At 42.7% G+C, this 17,861-nt stretch overlaps 1 protein-coding gene across 3 annotated transcripts in view; it reads right to left on the bottom strand.

The window, feature by feature from the left end:
• Positions 1-17,245, bottom strand: part of phf20l1 (PHD finger protein 20 like 1) — a 33,768-nt gene extending 16,523 nt beyond the window's left edge. For 2 of the 3 annotated variants that reach the window (XM_084053824.1, XM_084053825.1), the window contains exons 1-12: positions 17,141-17,245; positions 14,388-14,475; positions 12,175-12,406; positions 11,903-11,987; positions 11,637-11,725; positions 11,071-11,298; positions 9,905-10,010; positions 7,529-7,675; positions 5,717-5,875; positions 4,029-4,091; positions 2,627-2,950; positions 744-1,013 (exon numbers count right to left, since the gene is read on the bottom strand). In XM_084053824.1, coding sequence (XP_083909950.1) covers positions 744-1,013; positions 2,627-2,950; positions 4,029-4,091; positions 5,717-5,875; positions 7,529-7,675; positions 9,905-10,010; positions 11,071-11,298; positions 11,637-11,725; positions 11,903-11,987; positions 12,175-12,406; positions 14,388-14,470 — 1,786 coding nt within the window. In that variant the 5' untranslated portion in view covers positions 14,471-14,475; positions 17,141-17,245. The remainder of the gene's footprint in view (positions 1-743; positions 1,014-2,626; positions 2,951-4,028; positions 4,092-5,716; positions 5,876-7,528; positions 7,676-9,904; positions 10,011-11,070; positions 11,299-11,636; positions 11,726-11,902; positions 11,988-12,174; positions 12,407-14,387; positions 14,476-17,140) is intronic. The other variant, XM_084053826.1, reaches the window with a different exon arrangement.
• Positions 17,246-17,861: the final 616 nt, after the last annotated feature.

Below are 17,861 nucleotides of genomic sequence, written 5' to 3'. Positions count from 1 at the left end.
TCCTGAGTGGACGGGATTTCCGTTTCCCCCGGAAACGATATTTTTTGACCAATCACAACACTCGTTTCATTCACGGAGAATGTTAACAGATTTGTAAAGCATCAACGTCATTTCCTTGGGCAGTACCTCCGGCAAATTCAACCATTTCCGGTTGTCAACTTCCTAGACAACCAACATCCCAGGTCTTGCCCAGCGTGGGCAACTCTGGGCGATTGGACGACCATTACAGAAACACCTTGGCGGGCTGTACCGATCACAAAGCTTTACTTGACGATTAATTGTCACACAGAACAAATTGCGATTGAATTTAGTTTTTGTCATTGAACATTGGAACAAAAAACAAACAAAAAAAAAAGTACCTTTCCGTTCGGCAAGGCAGACAAATAACTTTAACCCACTAAGACCTGGAACGCATCTGTGTCACTTTTTGGTTTGAGATAAAAAAAAGCATTATTTTACACTTTGGCTATTCAAAAATAGCAGATCTACAAGCTCATAGCGCGGCACCGAGTATTTGTATTCAAATATGTTAGCACTTTCACTTTTGGTACTTTAAGTATATTTTGATGCCAATACTTTTGTACTTTAACTCGAGTCAATTGTGAACGCTAGAAAATAGCGATACTGAACGAGACCGTGAACGAATCATGTGAACGAATCATTGCCGTGAACGTGAACGAAATCGTTCACGTTCTTTTTTCCCCATCACTAGACTTCAATGTGATTAAACTGCTGGTACCTACCTGGCTGTAGAGGGTTGCTGAGCTGGCCAGGGTGGGGGTGCGGGTGGGGGTGGGGGTGGGACTGGGGGGGCTCCAGTCTCAGCTCCCTGGGGGGAGGAGGAGGAGGGGACAGCGCCAGGGAGGAGGGGTGAGGGGGGAGAGGAGGCAGGGAGGAGGAGCACAGCTCCGCGCTGTTGTCCGAGCTCACGGACGTGGACGAGCGCTTCTTCTTCCCGGACGACCGGACCGTCGACCGCACGTCCTCCAGCTGGAAGGCCTGCGGAGAGAGCGCTACACACACACACACGATTTAGAGCAGTGATTCTCAGCGGTGATGCTCAAACTCAAAAAGGTCTTGTATTTGGGCCCCCAAATAATTGCCAAAACCCTAAGATTGTATTGATATTATGAGATGAATACAAAAATAATATTTGTTTTTCTTTTTAAATACGAAATGATCATTTTTCAGGAAGTGAAAAAAAAAGTTAGGAGGTTTTGTTCATCATTGATAAGAACAGCTGAATGGACCTCCAAGCTCACAACGAGGATTGGTGGTCAAGAGGGGGTGGAGCCTGGAGTCAGCAAAACCAGCTAACTCCACCCCCTTTTGGTGGAGTTAAGTTGGTTTAGCAGAAAGTTTGAGCATCCAATGGAGTTGGTGCTAGTTTTGTCTTTTTAATACTTTTCATTGGTTCAATATTTTTTAACCAACACACAGACACAGTAAAGGGTGTTCAATAGCACTGATTTATGAAAAGAAAATGGGAAAAAGCTCAAAAATGGAGTTGGCTGGTTTCTGGCCGGCAGCAACGCTATGTAAGTTAGTTACTTTGATCCAAGCTTGAAGACTATAGACCAGACCCCTAGGGGGTCCTCAGAGCTACTATAGGGGGTCCGCCAAATCTTTGTGTGATAGGATTTAGTTTTTTACATTAACCACTTGAACCCTAGAATTCCTTTTCTGCACATTAGCCGAAAATAGCAGATCTACAAGCTGTAGATCTGCCTCTTTGCCAAAAATAGCAGATCTACAAGCTCTCAACGCCTCGCGCTGCGAGGCGTTGAGAGCTTGTAGATCTGCTATTTTTTGGCAAAGAGGCTATAGGTGTAGAGGGAAAAAAGAGCAGACTAAGTAAAAAAAAAAACGAATCTGTAAACACAATTTTATACAATATAGAGTAGGGGGTCCCTGCTTCATCTCTCTCTCTCTCTCTCAGCTAGGGGGTCCTTGGGCTGAAAACGTTGAAGACCCCTGCTATAGACCGATCGAACCCCACTGTGAGAAACAATGATTAACCTGTGCGTCCGTGTGCGTGCGTGAAGTTTATACTCACACAAGGGTTTCATCTGACATGTTCATACTATGCAATAACGAAACTGAGATCTTTTCAAATGTGACAGCTAATACACCAGATGTTGTTGTAGTTGACGAAGAAAGCAGAGAAGTCACCATCTTAGAAGTAGGCTGTACGTTTGACTATAGTCTGGAGGAGACATTCCTTGCCAAGGTTTTAAAATACCAACCTCTCAGAAATGAGATTGAAAAACTTGGGTACAGGTGTAAACTACTTGTGTTTATATTTGGAAGCCTTGGCAACGTCCACAGACAAGTTGTAAGGGGTTTGCAGATGGCAGGAATTCCAAAGCCAAAAGCTAAAGCATTAGCAAAATTCTGCTCGATATCTGTGATAATAGGCAGCCGCCACATATGTGGGAGACGCTGCTTCCTATATCCATAGACAGATCAGACATGTCAATGAGATTCTGAGCTTGTATGTGCATCTACCACTATTTGTTCAAGAATTTCTCTTGTAAAATGTGAACATAAATAAATATATTAAGTGTGTGTGTGTGTGTGTCTGTGTGTGTGTGTGTGTGTGCGCTGAGCGCGCATGGCTATTTACACGAGGAGGAAGACACGGTCCGTCTCCTCTTGGAGTCGTGCAGCTCCAGAGCGGAGGCGAGAGTGGACGAGGGGGGCAGGGAGGCGGAGGTGGCCCGGGTCCGGACCACCCTGTCTGGGGACGGGGTCAGGGCGTGGTGCTGGTGCTGCTGCTGCTGCCCCCCCTGCTGGCCGGGAGGACTGCTGCTGTGGTAGTACTTGAGGTGGTAGTCCAGCAGCTTGGCTTTGCGAAAGGACTTGGCGCAGCCGGGCAGCGTGCACTGGAACTGCCGGTGCTCCTCGCCCGAGGACGACGGAGGTTCGGGGGCGCGCAGGGACGAGAGGACTGACGGGGACGACAGAGAGAGAAGAATTGACAATTTAACCCATTAAGACCGCTGAGGCCGCTTCTAAACATTTTCTAAATCCTAACATTTTTTTCGGAAAAAAAATATATAAAAAAATATTTTTCACGATTTTTCAAAAATAGCAGATCTACAAGCTCATAGCGCGGCACTCGGTGCCGCGCTATGAGCTTGTAGATCTGCTATTTTTGAATAGCCAAAGAAATCTAAAGCGACACAGATGCGTTCCAGGTCTTAATGGGTTAAGGCATTTTAGCCAGTAAAATGGAAGAAGTACTCAAGATATTTTACATAAGTAAAGGTAGCAATACCACGGCGGGGAAATACTCTGTTATACGAGTAAAAGGCCTGTGTTCACACTGTTACTTGAGTAAAAGTACAAAAGGTATTGGCATCGAAATATACTTAAAGTATCAAAAGTAAAAGTACTAAAATGTTTGAAAATAGCCTATGTATAAAATAGGGCTAAAGTGGTTAATGTATGTTGTATAAGAAAATAATCTGCAAAGTAACTTGTAACTAAAGTTTTCAAATAATTGTAGTGGAGTAGAAGTACAAGTATTGAAAATACTCCAGTAAAGTAAAAGTACCTAAACATTTGACGCTTTTATCCAGAGTGACTTACAATACACAAGGCAAATGATCACGCAAATAAGAGTGCAGAGAGAACAGTGTAGTAGTGCCTTAAATAAACTAGGATACCAGGTGAACAATGAACCTAGCATCTGTCTAAAACAACATTATTGGCTTAGGAATGCGACAAAAAATATATATATATATCCATGAATTCAAGTCTCCATGGGGTGACTAATCGATAGAAAAAGTTATTTTTTGGGTGAACTATCCCTTTAAGTGGTTAAAAGTTAGAAACATCAAAAAGGTCCCCTGAACAAGAGGCACTTAAAATGTCTGTGTCAAAGATGACGTGACAAGAAGACACGTTCACATCTGAACCATGTAGCCTACATTCAAATGTTCTACACTCATTCAGTCATAGCAGTCTATGCTATTGGAAGCCACAGGGGGGGTGGGGGGTGAGGTGAAGGTGGAAGTACGTACTGGGTTCTCTGGCGTGTCTGTTGGCTTTGGGTGTCCTGACAGCAGAGCTCCTCACGCCCACAGCTGGAGAGGACCACACAACAGGTTAAAAACCTACAGTATATTACTATTGCTGCTATTATCATCACTACTACTACTATTACTAACCCATTAAGACCTGAGGCGATTCTTAAAAAGGTTTTCTAAATCCTAACAGTTTTTTGAAAAAAATCTAAAAAAAATGTTTTCAAGATTTAAAAAAAATAGCAGATCTACAGGCTCATAGCGCGGCACTCGTGCCGCGCTATGAGCTTGTATATCTGCTATTTTTGAATAGCCAATGAAATCTAAAGTGACACAGATGCGTTCCAGGTCTTAATGGGCTAAAGCCAGTGATGCAGGTCTTTCTTATTATCATTTGAAGAGCTTGAAAAGTCATTGGTGCGTTTATTTCATTAAGTTTAGACTACTGTAATTCCCTGTACTCTGGACTCGGTACAAAAAAAGCTATCTTCCATGTACAAATATATATATATATTTTTTTTAAGAAATCAGCAAAATGTAGCCGCTAGTCTGTTAACCAATATCAAGAAACACAACCATAAATAATACACCCGTCCTTGCTTCAATTCACTGGTTGACTGTGAGTTTCAGAATTGATAAGTTCTTATTAACTCAGTTATCAATGACTGAGTTTCACAATTGATTTAGGTTAAAGGTAGGGTAAGTGATATTGTTTGGTATTTCTTTTTGTTAAAAAGGTTAAAGTACTATATTGTGATAGTAATCATTGCTACAGAGCGTTTGTTCGGTCACAGGGGTCTCTCCAGCTCTTTAGTAAACAGAATATAGTACATTTTCCGGTAGGTGACAACATGTAAGCCAATCAGGAGAGAGCACTGAACATGCATCATTTTCTGTTTAATAAAGAGCTGGAGAGACATGGAGACTCCTTTTACTGAACAAACACACTATAGCAATGACTACTATCAGAATATAGAGCTATTTCGCACTTATTTTGACAGAAGTAAATCACTTACCCTACCTTTAACACAGTGAGGTATAGAATTGATTTTAAAATGTTGTCTTTTAAAATCACTAAATGGTTGAGCCAAAACACATTTCTGACTTGCAAGAACCGTCAAAAAGTCTCAGGCGGTCTGGGAACTGACTGGAGCAAACAATTACTTTTCATTTCAAAATACAGGTGAAAGATGCGTTTACCTTTTATGGCTTTGAATGTCTTTTTTTTGTTGCCTCATGTAAAGTACTTTCAATTGCCTTTGTGTATGAGATGTGCAATACAAATAAACTTGCCATGCCTAGAAATGTTCTGAGGTTTCTATTCCTGTGGTGTCCAAGTATAAACCGGTTTAGGTGTTCGTATAGCTAGTCTCTGTCATGCTTAACACACTCTCATGCCATCAACAACACAAGATGGAGGGGCAAAACAGGAAGGCTGTTTTCACACTGCAATGCACCGTTTTGGATGCATAGCTTTATGTGCACACGTACAGGTTTCACTGTCAATAATTGACTTCACCAGCTTGCAGTAATTCAGAACATAATTCCCTCATATGAAGCAGATAGTTTGATACATATTCACGACGATTCAATGCAATGTCAAAACAGCAATAGATAGGCATGTAACAGCGATGACGTATCTTTGTTGAGCCGAGCAGCTCGAGCATCCGCTTCACGACGGTTACCTGAGATAGGGGGCGGCGACTTCTCTTCTAGGACAATATAATTGGTAGAAAGGCTGTCAGTCACACGGTTCTGTTCCATGGCTGGCTGGGCTAGCGTTGTGGGCGGGGCCCAGGTGCAGTAGTTGTGGTGACTTGACTCCTCCCTTTCCGTTGATGCACCTGGTCACACACACACACACACACACACACAGGTAACCTCAATTCAAATCACAGGACTTAGTGGATTAATATGATCCAAGCAGTTAAAGGGATTGACGGCAGGATAAGATAAACAAACACCGCGCCTCCAGCAGTTTGTTTCCCCGACCACCAGGGGGTGACGCAGGAGGGACTTCCATAGAGTTAAGCAGACTTCTGAAGGGGCCATGCCGAAAATAGGTTGCTTTATTCGGATCCAATGCGTGTTACTGCCCGCCCCTACTGGTTCTCTGAATTTTTATTTTTAAATAGGCTTTCATGATAAATTGACCACATATATGAAGTTAAACAACTAAATTCTATCCAAACGCTATCTTAAAAGTAAATTCTGTGCCTCAAAAACGAAGTTTGAGAGCGTTTTAAACCCGAAAGTAAAAAGTTCACACGGACACGGCCGCGCACCGACGCGCACATGCGTGCGTTAATTTACGCCCCGGACAAACATAAACAGTAGGGAAAACACGGATTTCAGAAAGAGGACTGTGTTTCAATGCAGGAAAACACCCCAGCATCATTATATAGTGGCTGATAGAGGGGGAAAAATGCAAAATATATATATATATTTTGTTTTTAAATTTAGGCTCAATGTTGCCTAGAATCCCTTTAAGAGAGTCCACAAAGGATGAGTGTTTTGGACAAAATCAAACACCAAATGTCTTGATATCGATTTTGTGATGATACTGTGGGGATGACTATTGGTGCTTTCACAAAAAATAATCATTACACAATGGGATAAATAATCATCATTAATGCCTATATAATATTGTTGCTGTCGGGCAGAAACCTCTCATCTCCATATTTTAACTTGTTATGGTTTTACGACTTTTGTGTTACACGAAAGTAGCGAAACTAGCAGATCTACAAGCTCAAACTACATGCTTAAACCCGACAGCGACGATATAATGGCAAATGACAGAACAGCTATCCACCTTTCTGTAATGGAGCCTTTAACCACAAATGTATTGACATTTTCATTTGACATTTTTCGCCCATAACATGCCGAAAACAGGGACACCAGGTTTAAAGTGGATATAACCAGGAAAGGACAACTCTTACAATGTCAACTAGGGGTGTGCCGATATATCGTCCCACGATATATCGCGATACGTTTTCGTGACGATATGTATCGTTTTGGGGGGGAAAAATATCGTTTTGAAAAAAAAACATTTTTTTTTTTTTATAATCATAATAATCAGGCATGCAAACAGCCCTGAGGTTTTTTTTCTGGGTCAGGTGTCACACTATTGTCCTATTTGGATTAAAAACGGCTATTGTAGCTGAAAAGCTACAAGTTTGCATGTCTAAATAATGCAAAAACAGAATTATTTGTTTGCATTTGCTTTTTTTCTCCCCCATATATTTTCATAATAAAAAAAGTGCGTATCGTATCGATATCGTATCGAAGTTGTGAGCCAAATATCGTATCGTTTGGTGAAATTAGTGTATCGGCACACCCCTAAACATGTCACAATATTCAAAATGCCGGAAGCAAAATATATAGTCTCATATCACAACATATATTTTGACAACAGATTTTCCCTTCCCTTATATTTTTGGCAGTATTGTTTGTATATTTGATGTTACATAATTATCTTTGTGACTTGGGTGTCTCACTTGGTGTCTGGGACGACGCAGGCTGTGGCGGACAGGGCTCGCGGTGGGCGGGGTCGGAGGAGGGCGGGTCGGAGGCGGGTGCTAGGCGCTGCGAGCGCCGCCTCTGGCTGCAGGTGAGAGAGCAGGAAGGGGCGGAGTCGGTGTGACCTGGAAGGAGAAGGAAAACAAAGTGGAATTAGAAATCACAATCATTGTCATTGCCAGGTACTGTATGTTTGCACACGCAACGCATTTGCACTCCAAAAACTCCTCATTATGTCGCCGCTTGGTCGGGTGCGTCTATTTCAGACGTTTGTGGGAGTTCTATAGAAGTCTTGTCACAGGGGTTCCCAAACCTTTCTATGGCTCAAGGACCCGCAAATTAGCCACAGCCTCTGACTGCGGCCCCCCTATTGTGAAATGGCTTACCCATTAAAGACCTGAGTACAGTATATCTGCTATCTTTGAAAAAGGCAACGCAAAAAATCTAAAATGACACAGATGCTTTCCCGGGTTTTAATGGGATGAAAAAAAGATAAAACAAACATAGCAAAAATAGCCGATCTGCAAGTGTGATGGGAAATATATATTGTCCATTCTGAATGAAGTTGATTACAATTCAGGTTAACTGTGGAATCCAACAGCCTCCAAAACAAGCGTGTTTCTCTGGAATGTCCCAAGAGGGCCCGTTCCCTGAGCCAAATACCTTTCCCCTCTCTCACCGTGCTGTTGTCACCGCCAAGCTCTCCAAAAAGAAGTCCCTCTCTGTAGCAATGTCACCCTTCTTAATTGTGGAATCCAAAAGCCTCCAAAACAAGCGTGTTTCTCTTGAATGTCCCAAGAGGGCCTGTTCCCTGAGCCAAATACCTTTCCCTCTCTCACCGTGCTGTTGTCACCTCCAAGCTCTCCAAAAAAGAAGTCCCTCTCTGTAGCAATGTCACCCTTCTTAAGGAGGAAGCAACAATACAGGAATCCACACACAAAGGGGGTGTCATAACCCCCCTGGCCAGGACGGAACCAACTGGGCTTTGTTCATACGGGTTGCCTGTGGCCCTCTCTATCTCCTTATCAAAGGAGTGACACTTAACTGGCTGCCCACAATAGTGGGTGTGGAGCAAATGGAATCTCATACAATCATCATGAATCAAGATTTTACTGTATCCAATATCACCATAACAGTAAGCTCACAGGGCGTCACATTGTGAGCTTGTTGATACATTTTAGAATATTTTAAATGCTTTGAAAATGTTTGAAAAATGATTCAACATGGTTCAACAATGGCATGCTCAAATTCAGGGTCAATTCAATTTTTCAATTCAATGGGCTTTATTGGCATGAGAAAACATATGTTTACATTGCCAAAGCAAAAAGCACAATATAACAATACAGCAATACAATCAAAAACAAAAAATATGTACATTTGAAAGTCAGAGTCTTCTGACTTTCATGGGGTGTCATGGGGTGTGGGCTACACTTCCTAACCGTCTGTCCATTGTACCAAGACATCAGAGACACATACTTCCCACAGATTACAACCACTCACAGAGATTTTGAAAACATGACCAATGACAAAAAACTCCCATATCTGCTGGGCGAAGTAAAACAATGTGCAAACACAGCAGCAAGATTCGTGAGTTGCTGTGATAGGAGAAGGATATCAAACGGAACACAACCACCCTAAAGACTAATCATTGTGTATATTCCTGCACTATACCTGCACCCAGTGATCTTGGTACATAGAAATTGATCTTTTAAAAATGTCTGACTTTCAAATATACATATTTTTTGTTTTGATTGTATTGCTGTATTGTTGTATTGTGCTTTCTGCTTTGGCAATGTAAACGTATGTTTTCTCATGCCAATAAAGCCCTTTGAATTGAATTGAATTGAGTTGGGGGATACAGGGTATGGGGGAGGGGGGATTATGCTGAGGGTGCTTCACACCTCCTCCCTCCCCTGCCCTTTTCTTGCACTTTAACATGCTTGAACTGTTCCTACCTGAACGGCTGTAGAAGATACTGTGAAGTTGTTTACATGAAGTAATGTGGCAGCTACTGAAAACATGCTGTTGGAGTATATAACATACCAAGATCATAATGCACGTATACATACGCTGATGCTCTCTTTTTTTTTTGCACTCCCTCTCTTCCTTTTTACTATTGTTATTACCTAGGCTGCTGCATTGTCTGAAGGAAGCCAAACAAAACAAAGTTGTACTCTTATGTACCAATAAAGCACAAACTTGAACCTTGACATAGGATGGGGCCAATTGCCCACAGGGCGCTTTTTTTCTAGTAGTTAGAAGAGCACGCACACACGCGCGCAGACAGACAAAAATTCCCTCACCTACAGTATGTGGTAATAATGATGAACAAAGCAGCCATGATTAGAACATACCTGTGTTGTGTTTGTTGTCTGTGGTGAAGGGGGGCGTGTCAGAGTCTGACTGAGGCTCATCCTTCACTGAACTTCCACTGCTCACACACCCTGCTGCCGAGACGCCCTGACACACACACACACACACACACGTGTGAGTATTTTCACAGTGTCAACACCCTCAATCAGGGATAACGGTAACATTTGCACACTCTCTGGGTTAACTTAACACTGAGGATTTTACTGTGTCGCATCTAGGGGCGCAAATTGGTAGGTACCGGACGATTCAATTCCGATTCCGAGAGCTACGATTCAATTAAATTGCGATGACTGGCAATTCATTTACTTCCATTATCTTTTATTGAAAATAAAAACTAATGGAAGAGATGTGTCACTGTCAGCTGAAGGTTATATTTGCCAACATCAACAATTGCAGAAAACCAACAAGAAGTCATTTTTTGTAAAAGAATACTGACTTATAACAAAGGCTTCTCAATATTCTGATAACCAACCAAAATATGGCTGCTGCTCTGTGCAATTAGCGATATGATGAAAAAAAAAATCTTACCACGTTTTTTATTTTAAATAATCGATTTTTGACATTTGTGAATCCATGTCCGAATCGCGATTAATTGCTGAATGGATTATATTTTCCACCTCTAGTCGCATCCATTCCTACAGGAATTAATATTTCAATATAAAAGTGGTGGAGCACCGCAGAGAAGAATCTGGAGATTTGTTCTAGAGGGGAAAAAGGGGAGGGGACCAAGTATAGACCCATGGGGGAGCATATGGGGCTTAAATGGTTTAAACCAGTGGTTCTCAAACTTTTTCATACCAAGAAGGACCCCCAAAATCATATGTATTTGGCCGCGGACCCCCATCTCAAATATTTTGCTCCAGGGACCCCCAGAAGCAAAAATTTGAGTTAGAAATGTTCGCTTAAAAATATATATTGAAAGGTTTGCACAAATCTTCCACGATTTAAAAAAAATAGCAGATATACAAGCTCATATCGCGGCACTCGGTGCCGCGATATGAGCTTGTATATCTGCTATTTTTGAATAGCCAAAGTATAAAAGGTTAACATTATTGTGACGCTACCCCTGGGGGTCCCCGGACCCCACTTTGAGAACCAATGGTTTAAACGGCAGGGTTAACGCGGTTAACCACCCATAGTTGACTACCGGAGGGATCGTGGGCGGGTCTTTATGCTCTCCCTCTCGTCTTTTCCCCCCGCCTCGCTCTTCGTCGCCCTCGTCCTCCTCCGTCTCGTCATCCTCGTCATCATCATCATCATCATCTTCGTCGCCCTGGATGTCGGGCCTGAGGCGGCTGCTGTTGTTGCTGGTCCGCGGCTTACTGGAGTTACTGGAGCGACTGGCTGTGGCCGCCTTCACCAGAGCTACCCAGTCCTGACGGAGGCAACGCAATACACATTAATACACATTAATACACACTGTTCATTAACACAGGAGAGGAGAGGGTTGATTGAATACTTTATTATTAAAATGTAAACAGCACAGAGGTACTGTACAGTAAAACATTTCGGCTAAAAGGATAACACCAAAACGTCATGGGGACTCGTTTCCATTGTGGTCCTATGTATTCAATTCATTCAACAGGGCATAGTATATTAACGCATTAATACATGTCATCAACAAATAACTATATTTACAGATTAGGAAAAGCAGAGGAGAGGGTAGGAGAGGACCACGGTCCCTCACAAAGGCAGCAGTTAAAATTCATTGACCTGTCCCTTGGCGTCCTCTGGCATGGACTTGATGTGGATTCTCTTCACACTGCGCACCACACCGTCATAGAACTGCACACGGTACATGCCTGCACAACACACATGTACATACACACACACAGTTTTAAGAGATGTTCTGAGTAGCCCCAGGAGTACTGCAGAGTACTCCTAGGGGTAACCCCCATTTGAGAAACATCGCCCTAACAATCCTGTAGTTAGATTTAGGCTAAGCATAATTAGGCTAACTGTAGTTCGCTAGTGCTCACCCTCTTTGTTGACAGCTTCGATCTTTGCAGGGTAGTAGCGACAGTCTGTCCAGCGAGCCAGAACCTCCTCACCATCTCGCAACTCCTGCATAAAGGCATATTTATGCATCACCAAAAAAACAAGCCGGTCAATCCACGTGAGAGTCCAATCACAGTGTCAGACCATGTTTCAAGTATGCATGATATCAATAAGCCTTGATGCATGGCAAGATGCATCAATACATGAGACATCTGTGTTTGTTTGTTTGTGTGTATATTTGTTAAGGTTCTACCTGCAAAGGAAAGACACTGGATGTTTGTGTGTGACAGTGTGCGTATGCATGTCGTACAGTCTTGTTGTTGTCGTCGTCCTTTAGCCCGTCCTTGCGGAGCGAGGGTCTTTCGAGAGGCCGGAGACGGCTGCTGTCCCAGGAGATCCACTCATCGTAGCGATGGCTCCAGCGCTCAAAATGCACCAGCAGCTTGCCGTCCTCTGGTTCCAGCTTCTCTATATGGGCTGGGTACCTGAACCACACAACACACACACACACACACACACACACACACACACACACACACACACACACACACACACACACACACACACACACACACACACACACACACACACACACACACACACACACACACACACACACACACACACACACACACACACACACACACAGGAATGATACAGTGTTGAGTGAACCTAATGGAAGTTGTTTTCTACAAGGAGTGGAGGAGAATTAAACACGTAAACCCTATATACCTAGTTGAACTGGGTGCCCCAGGGCTCCTGTACCTCCCCCCCCCCCCCCCCCCATCTACAATCATATCTCTTTGCTGAAAACAGCACATCTACAACTTCACAACGAAACTGAATGCTCGCCCCAGAATAGGGACACTAAATTACGTGTGGTTTAATGCTCCAAAGAAGAAACAAATTGTGTCCAAAAGCCCTGCTTCGTTGTGCCCCGTGATTTCCTGTCCTTTTGAAAAGTTGCATAGATCCTACTGTCGCTAGCACCAAGAGAGACGTGAGCGGCTTTGCAGAGAACCCACCATATAGTACTGTATAACTGTCTCATTTGGCATAACCGTAGTTCTGGCGTGAACTAGGCTTGAGACCATTTTTGGGGATTAGCATAGCTAGTTTATCAACTTAAGTCTCATTTTATACTTCATCGTACAATGGTCTCACGCAGTGAACATAGACAGACAGTCTACAACATACATGGGCAACTGGCAGCACACACCTTTACTTAATGCGGCCCTTAGGTTAATATCGGAATACTGTCATAAAATTGATTTCAGCTGTTACAATGCAAACATGAGCCGCTTTAATTACTTCAGTCTATATTAGTAGCTTAATGACTAGTATACAAATTCTTCTATTGTTGTTCTATAATTCTTGTTTATGTCCAATGTATTTGTATTTAAGTTCATACAGTTAGTATAACTACGGTAAATGCATTAGAAATTAAATAAAAATGTTACTTTACAGGATTCCAATTCAAAAATAGCAAAAATAGCCGATCTAGGTTGCCATAGATCGGCTCTACAAGCCGAGCTTGTAGATCGGCTATCTTTGCTCTTTTTGTGTGACAAAGAATGGCGAAGTACAGCATTCATTTAGGAAAAAAGTTAAAATACGGAGATAAGAGGTGTCTGCCCGACAGTTTATGCAATGTGGCCCTCTGCAGTGATTGTGGAAATATAGTGGCCTTCTCCATCATCAAAGTTGCATCACCCCTGGTCTACAAGTTCTCAACGCATTGTGATGTAGAGCCCATTTTCACTTTTTTTTTGCCCAATAATGACATGCCTAAAACAGGGACACCAGGTTGAAAGTGGCTACAGAGTTCTGGTAGTGTTAAAATGCAAGGGGCTTTTCCGCTTCCTCGGCACACTCTGGTGTTTACATACCCCGGGCAAACACGAAGGAGTGAAGATCAACAAAACAATGGAACATTGTATTATGGAGCTGTCAGAGGCTATATTCAGTGAATCAATATAGTCCAAAAGCTGGCCTGTATGCTGCAATTAACCTTGTTCCCAGGCGTTCACATCACAGTCATAAAACAAACTGCGCTGTCTCTGTCAGGACCATGTATAAGTTGCAAAGAGTACGCCGGCCTGGCTTCAGGCTTACTCCTTTGTAGATATTAAGAAAGTCAGGGACAGTGAGTGAAGTTAGGTACAGAGATTTCTACCACAGCTGTAATAATTTCCCCTGCGAGAAGCTTCACTAGTACACAATGCCCCAGTGAGAGGTCATAATCTCCCACTCTGCATCACTGCGCCATTTCTTATGTTTCCATAAATAATACCACAGTTGCTGGACTCAAATATTGTTATAACAGTTGTCATGGGCATCGTCATGCCAATTCAATGAATTCATACTTTGTCACCACACTATCTCTAATGTTGTGTATATTACTAATAGGATTATGGTCACGTTTATAATTCTATCTATGGTAATACTCCAGTGTTAGTGCCATACCATTTCTTCAGGTAGTCCTGTGCTTCCACTTTGGCTCCCACCTCAAAACTGATTCCAGGTCTGTTGGGGGGTTTTCTGCTCATTTTGCCTGGTTCACAACAGATAAATACAAGATATAAATTACAGATAAGACAAGAGGACTACAAGTCAATAGATCACCCACATACTGTGTTCCTAATCCTGAGTAACAGAATATATCCCCTGATGATACTAAAATGTCTGTTTTTATTTTTGTTCACGAGAAATTACAATGTAATGTAAAGATAATAGGACCACAATGGAAACAAGTCCCCATCACTTTTTAAGGCCAAGCTTTTGACAGTACCTTGTGCTGTATAGTACATGTCTGTCTAATAAAGTATTCCATCAATCAATCAATAACCACCATGTATATGCTACTATGTCATTCTGAAGTGAACTTCAGAAGATTTCAACATTTCTTTAAAAAAAAACAGCATGAGCTGATTCAAGAAGATCACTAAGAAATAAAACTGAGGGTGCCTGTCGCAGGCAGTTAATCCTCCAGACAATGTGCTCCCTTGCGAGAGCAATGACCCAGATTCAAATGCGACCCATCATTCAACAGAATAAGTACACCATCATGTCACCAAATCATCATGAACTTTATGACTTGACTGTAACATGGCTACTGGCTTTATACATCAACAATTGAGTTGGCAAACATATTACCTCTCCTGAGGTATTTCAGTGAGCTTTTTTCTTTGCTCGTGAACTCTGGTACAGAGCATTAGAGTTAAAAGGTAAATGGTGCATTTATATAGCGCTTCTATCCAAAGCGCTTTACATAGATTCACCCATTCATACACCGATGGAGGAGGAAACCATGCAAGGCACCAACCTGCTCATCGGGAGCAATTCGGGGTTCAGCGTCTTGCTCAAGGACACTTCAACACTAACTCTGGGGGAGCCCGGGATCGAACTGGGAACCTCACGGTTCCCATCCGTCCGCTCTACCCCTAAGCCACTGCCGACACGTTCTGCTCAGTGTTACTTGTGGGGTAGCTAGCAATGTGTTGGCAGTCTGTGTTGTACTGCATGTTATGTCACTTATGTGTATGTTTATGCATTAAGACCGGGAAAGCATCCGTGTCATTTTGGATTTTTGCGTTGGCTATTCAAAAATGGCAGATATACAAGCTCACAAGCAGTGTACTTGCTTATTTAAGCTTGCTTCCAGCTTTTTTTAAATTAATATTTAAACCAGTGGTTCTCATATATTTCATGAAAATATTTTGTGCCAGGGAGCTTTTCTGTTAGAATGTTTTTGTTTTTTTAAATATTCCAAATATTCCACATTTTATTGCAAGAGTTTTTGAAAATAGCCGATCTACAAGCTCGCATTGCGACGCGTTGTGAGCTTGTAGATCTACTATTTTCAAACAGCCAATGCATATATAGGTTTTAGAGTGCTCATGTGGCCTATAGTTGCTTCTTTTGGGCTTGTTTTCCTAGACCTGGTTGCTTGATTCTCTCACCAAATATGGCAACACTGTCACTGAACCAGAATAATGTTAACACTTCAGGCTGAGTTAGCTTAGCCCGGGTTCCAACTGTTAGCTAGCAATAACCATACAGACAGTTCAGTCTTGTCCCGTTTACATTCATTCATCCGGATCAGTGTCTGTCAAACTGATCAGCTGCTTGTAACATAATACAGTTTAATTCATTATGTTGTCAATATAGATTGATATAAATGTATTCATTTAAACAGGGCTGACTGAGCCTGTTGGTAAACGGATCATGGTGTACTAACATTAACAGCACATTCCAGATGAGACCTTTGTGTATGCAGCCAGTTCTCCACAAGTATTGACCTGCTATACATGCCAATGTATCACCATGCTACTATTAATCCTGTGCAGATTAGCCTTTTGAAATGGCAGTTGGAACCATGCTAACCTTAACGCTGTGTGTGTGCACTGTGCAGGTTAGCCACTGATCTGCCAGTTAGCAACATGCTAACCTCAGAACTGTGCAGGTTAGCCACTGATCTGCCAGTTAGCACCATGCTAACCATAGAACTGTGCAGGTTAGCCACTGATCTGCCAGTTAGCACCATGCTAACCATAGAACTGTGCAGGTTAGCCACTGATCTGCCAGTTAGCACCATGCTAACCATAGAACTGTGCAGGTTAGCCACTGATCTGCCAGTTAGCACCATGCTAACCTTAGAACTGTGCAGGTTCGCCACTGATCTGCCAGTTAGCACCATGCTAACCTTAGAACTGTGCAGGTTCGCCACTGATCAGTCAGTTAGCACCATGCTAACCTCAGAACTGTGCAGGTTCGCCACTGATCTGCCAGTTAGCACCATGCTAACCTCAGAACTGTGCAGGTTCACCACTGATCTGCCAGTTAGCACCATGCTAACCTTAGAACTGTGCAGGTTCGCCACTGATCTGCCAGTTAGCACCATGCTAACCTTAATACTGTGTGCAGGTTACCCCCTAAACTGCCAGTTAGCACCATGCTAACCTTAATACTGTGTGCAGGTTAGCCACTGATCGTGCCAGCAGTTAGCAACCAAATAGCCATTGACCTGCCAGTTAGCACCATGCTAACGCCGCTAGCTAAAGCTCCAGCAGGCAGCCAGCCAGCTAATAGGCAGGCAAAGTTTGTGACTGTGTGTGTCAACCATTCATTGGTTTGCGGTTTGTTTCTCTCTTTCTTTCTTTCTCTCTCCCTCCATCTCTCTCTCTCTCTCTCTACATGCCATGCAGGTGTTGCTTTACCTTTGCGGACACATTTGAAACGGCTCAACGGGACACAGATTGTTGCAGAAGTCAACCTTCAGCCAGCGGTCCGTTTCTTCTCTCTGCAAGAAGAAGACCTCAGCGGCACCAAGCAGTGTTGCCAGGTGTTGAGAGAGAAACAAGCAACCGGGTCTATGAAAACAAGCCCAGCAGATCTACAAGCTCACAACGCGTCGCAATGTGAGCTTGTAGATCTGCTATTTTCCAAATAATCGTGGAGAAAAGGTGAACACAAATTTGGTGGCACAAAACAGTTTCAGATGGGGGTTAAGGGACAAATACAAATTAATTTGGGGGTCCATGACATTAAAATATTTGAGAACCACTTTTAAAAAATATATATTTGGTCTTGTTTCCCCCGCACAAATAAGCAACTGCACTTAAGAAACAAGCCCCAAAAAAATGCAACCTGCAACTGTTTACAATTATTTACAAGCAACTTGACAGAAAAACAAGGCCAAACACAGCTTATAAATGAGCAGACATGGCAACGCTGGTACCAAGTTCAGTGACGTCACCCCGTCCGGTCCCTCGGTATACGTGGGAGGGTCACGTGACCAGTCTAAAGGTGGGAAGTCCATCATCCAAGCATAGATCATAAGTCTATTCACTTTGCAGCTTGCAGATCCGGTCTAGAGAAGATACCGAAATAGTCTGCAAGTGCGTGCAGTGTGTTCTTAGAAATGACCGGATACGGTAT

The sequence above is a fragment of the Gymnoscopelus microlampas genome (assembly GCF_963454915.1).
Source record: "Gymnoscopelus microlampas genome assembly, chromosome: 3".
In the NCBI taxonomy this organism is placed as follows: domain Eukaryota; kingdom Metazoa; phylum Chordata; class Actinopteri; order Myctophiformes; family Myctophidae; genus Gymnoscopelus; species Gymnoscopelus microlampas.
Note: the sequence above shows the minus strand (reverse complement) of the source record. Positions and strands in the feature narration are given on the sequence as shown.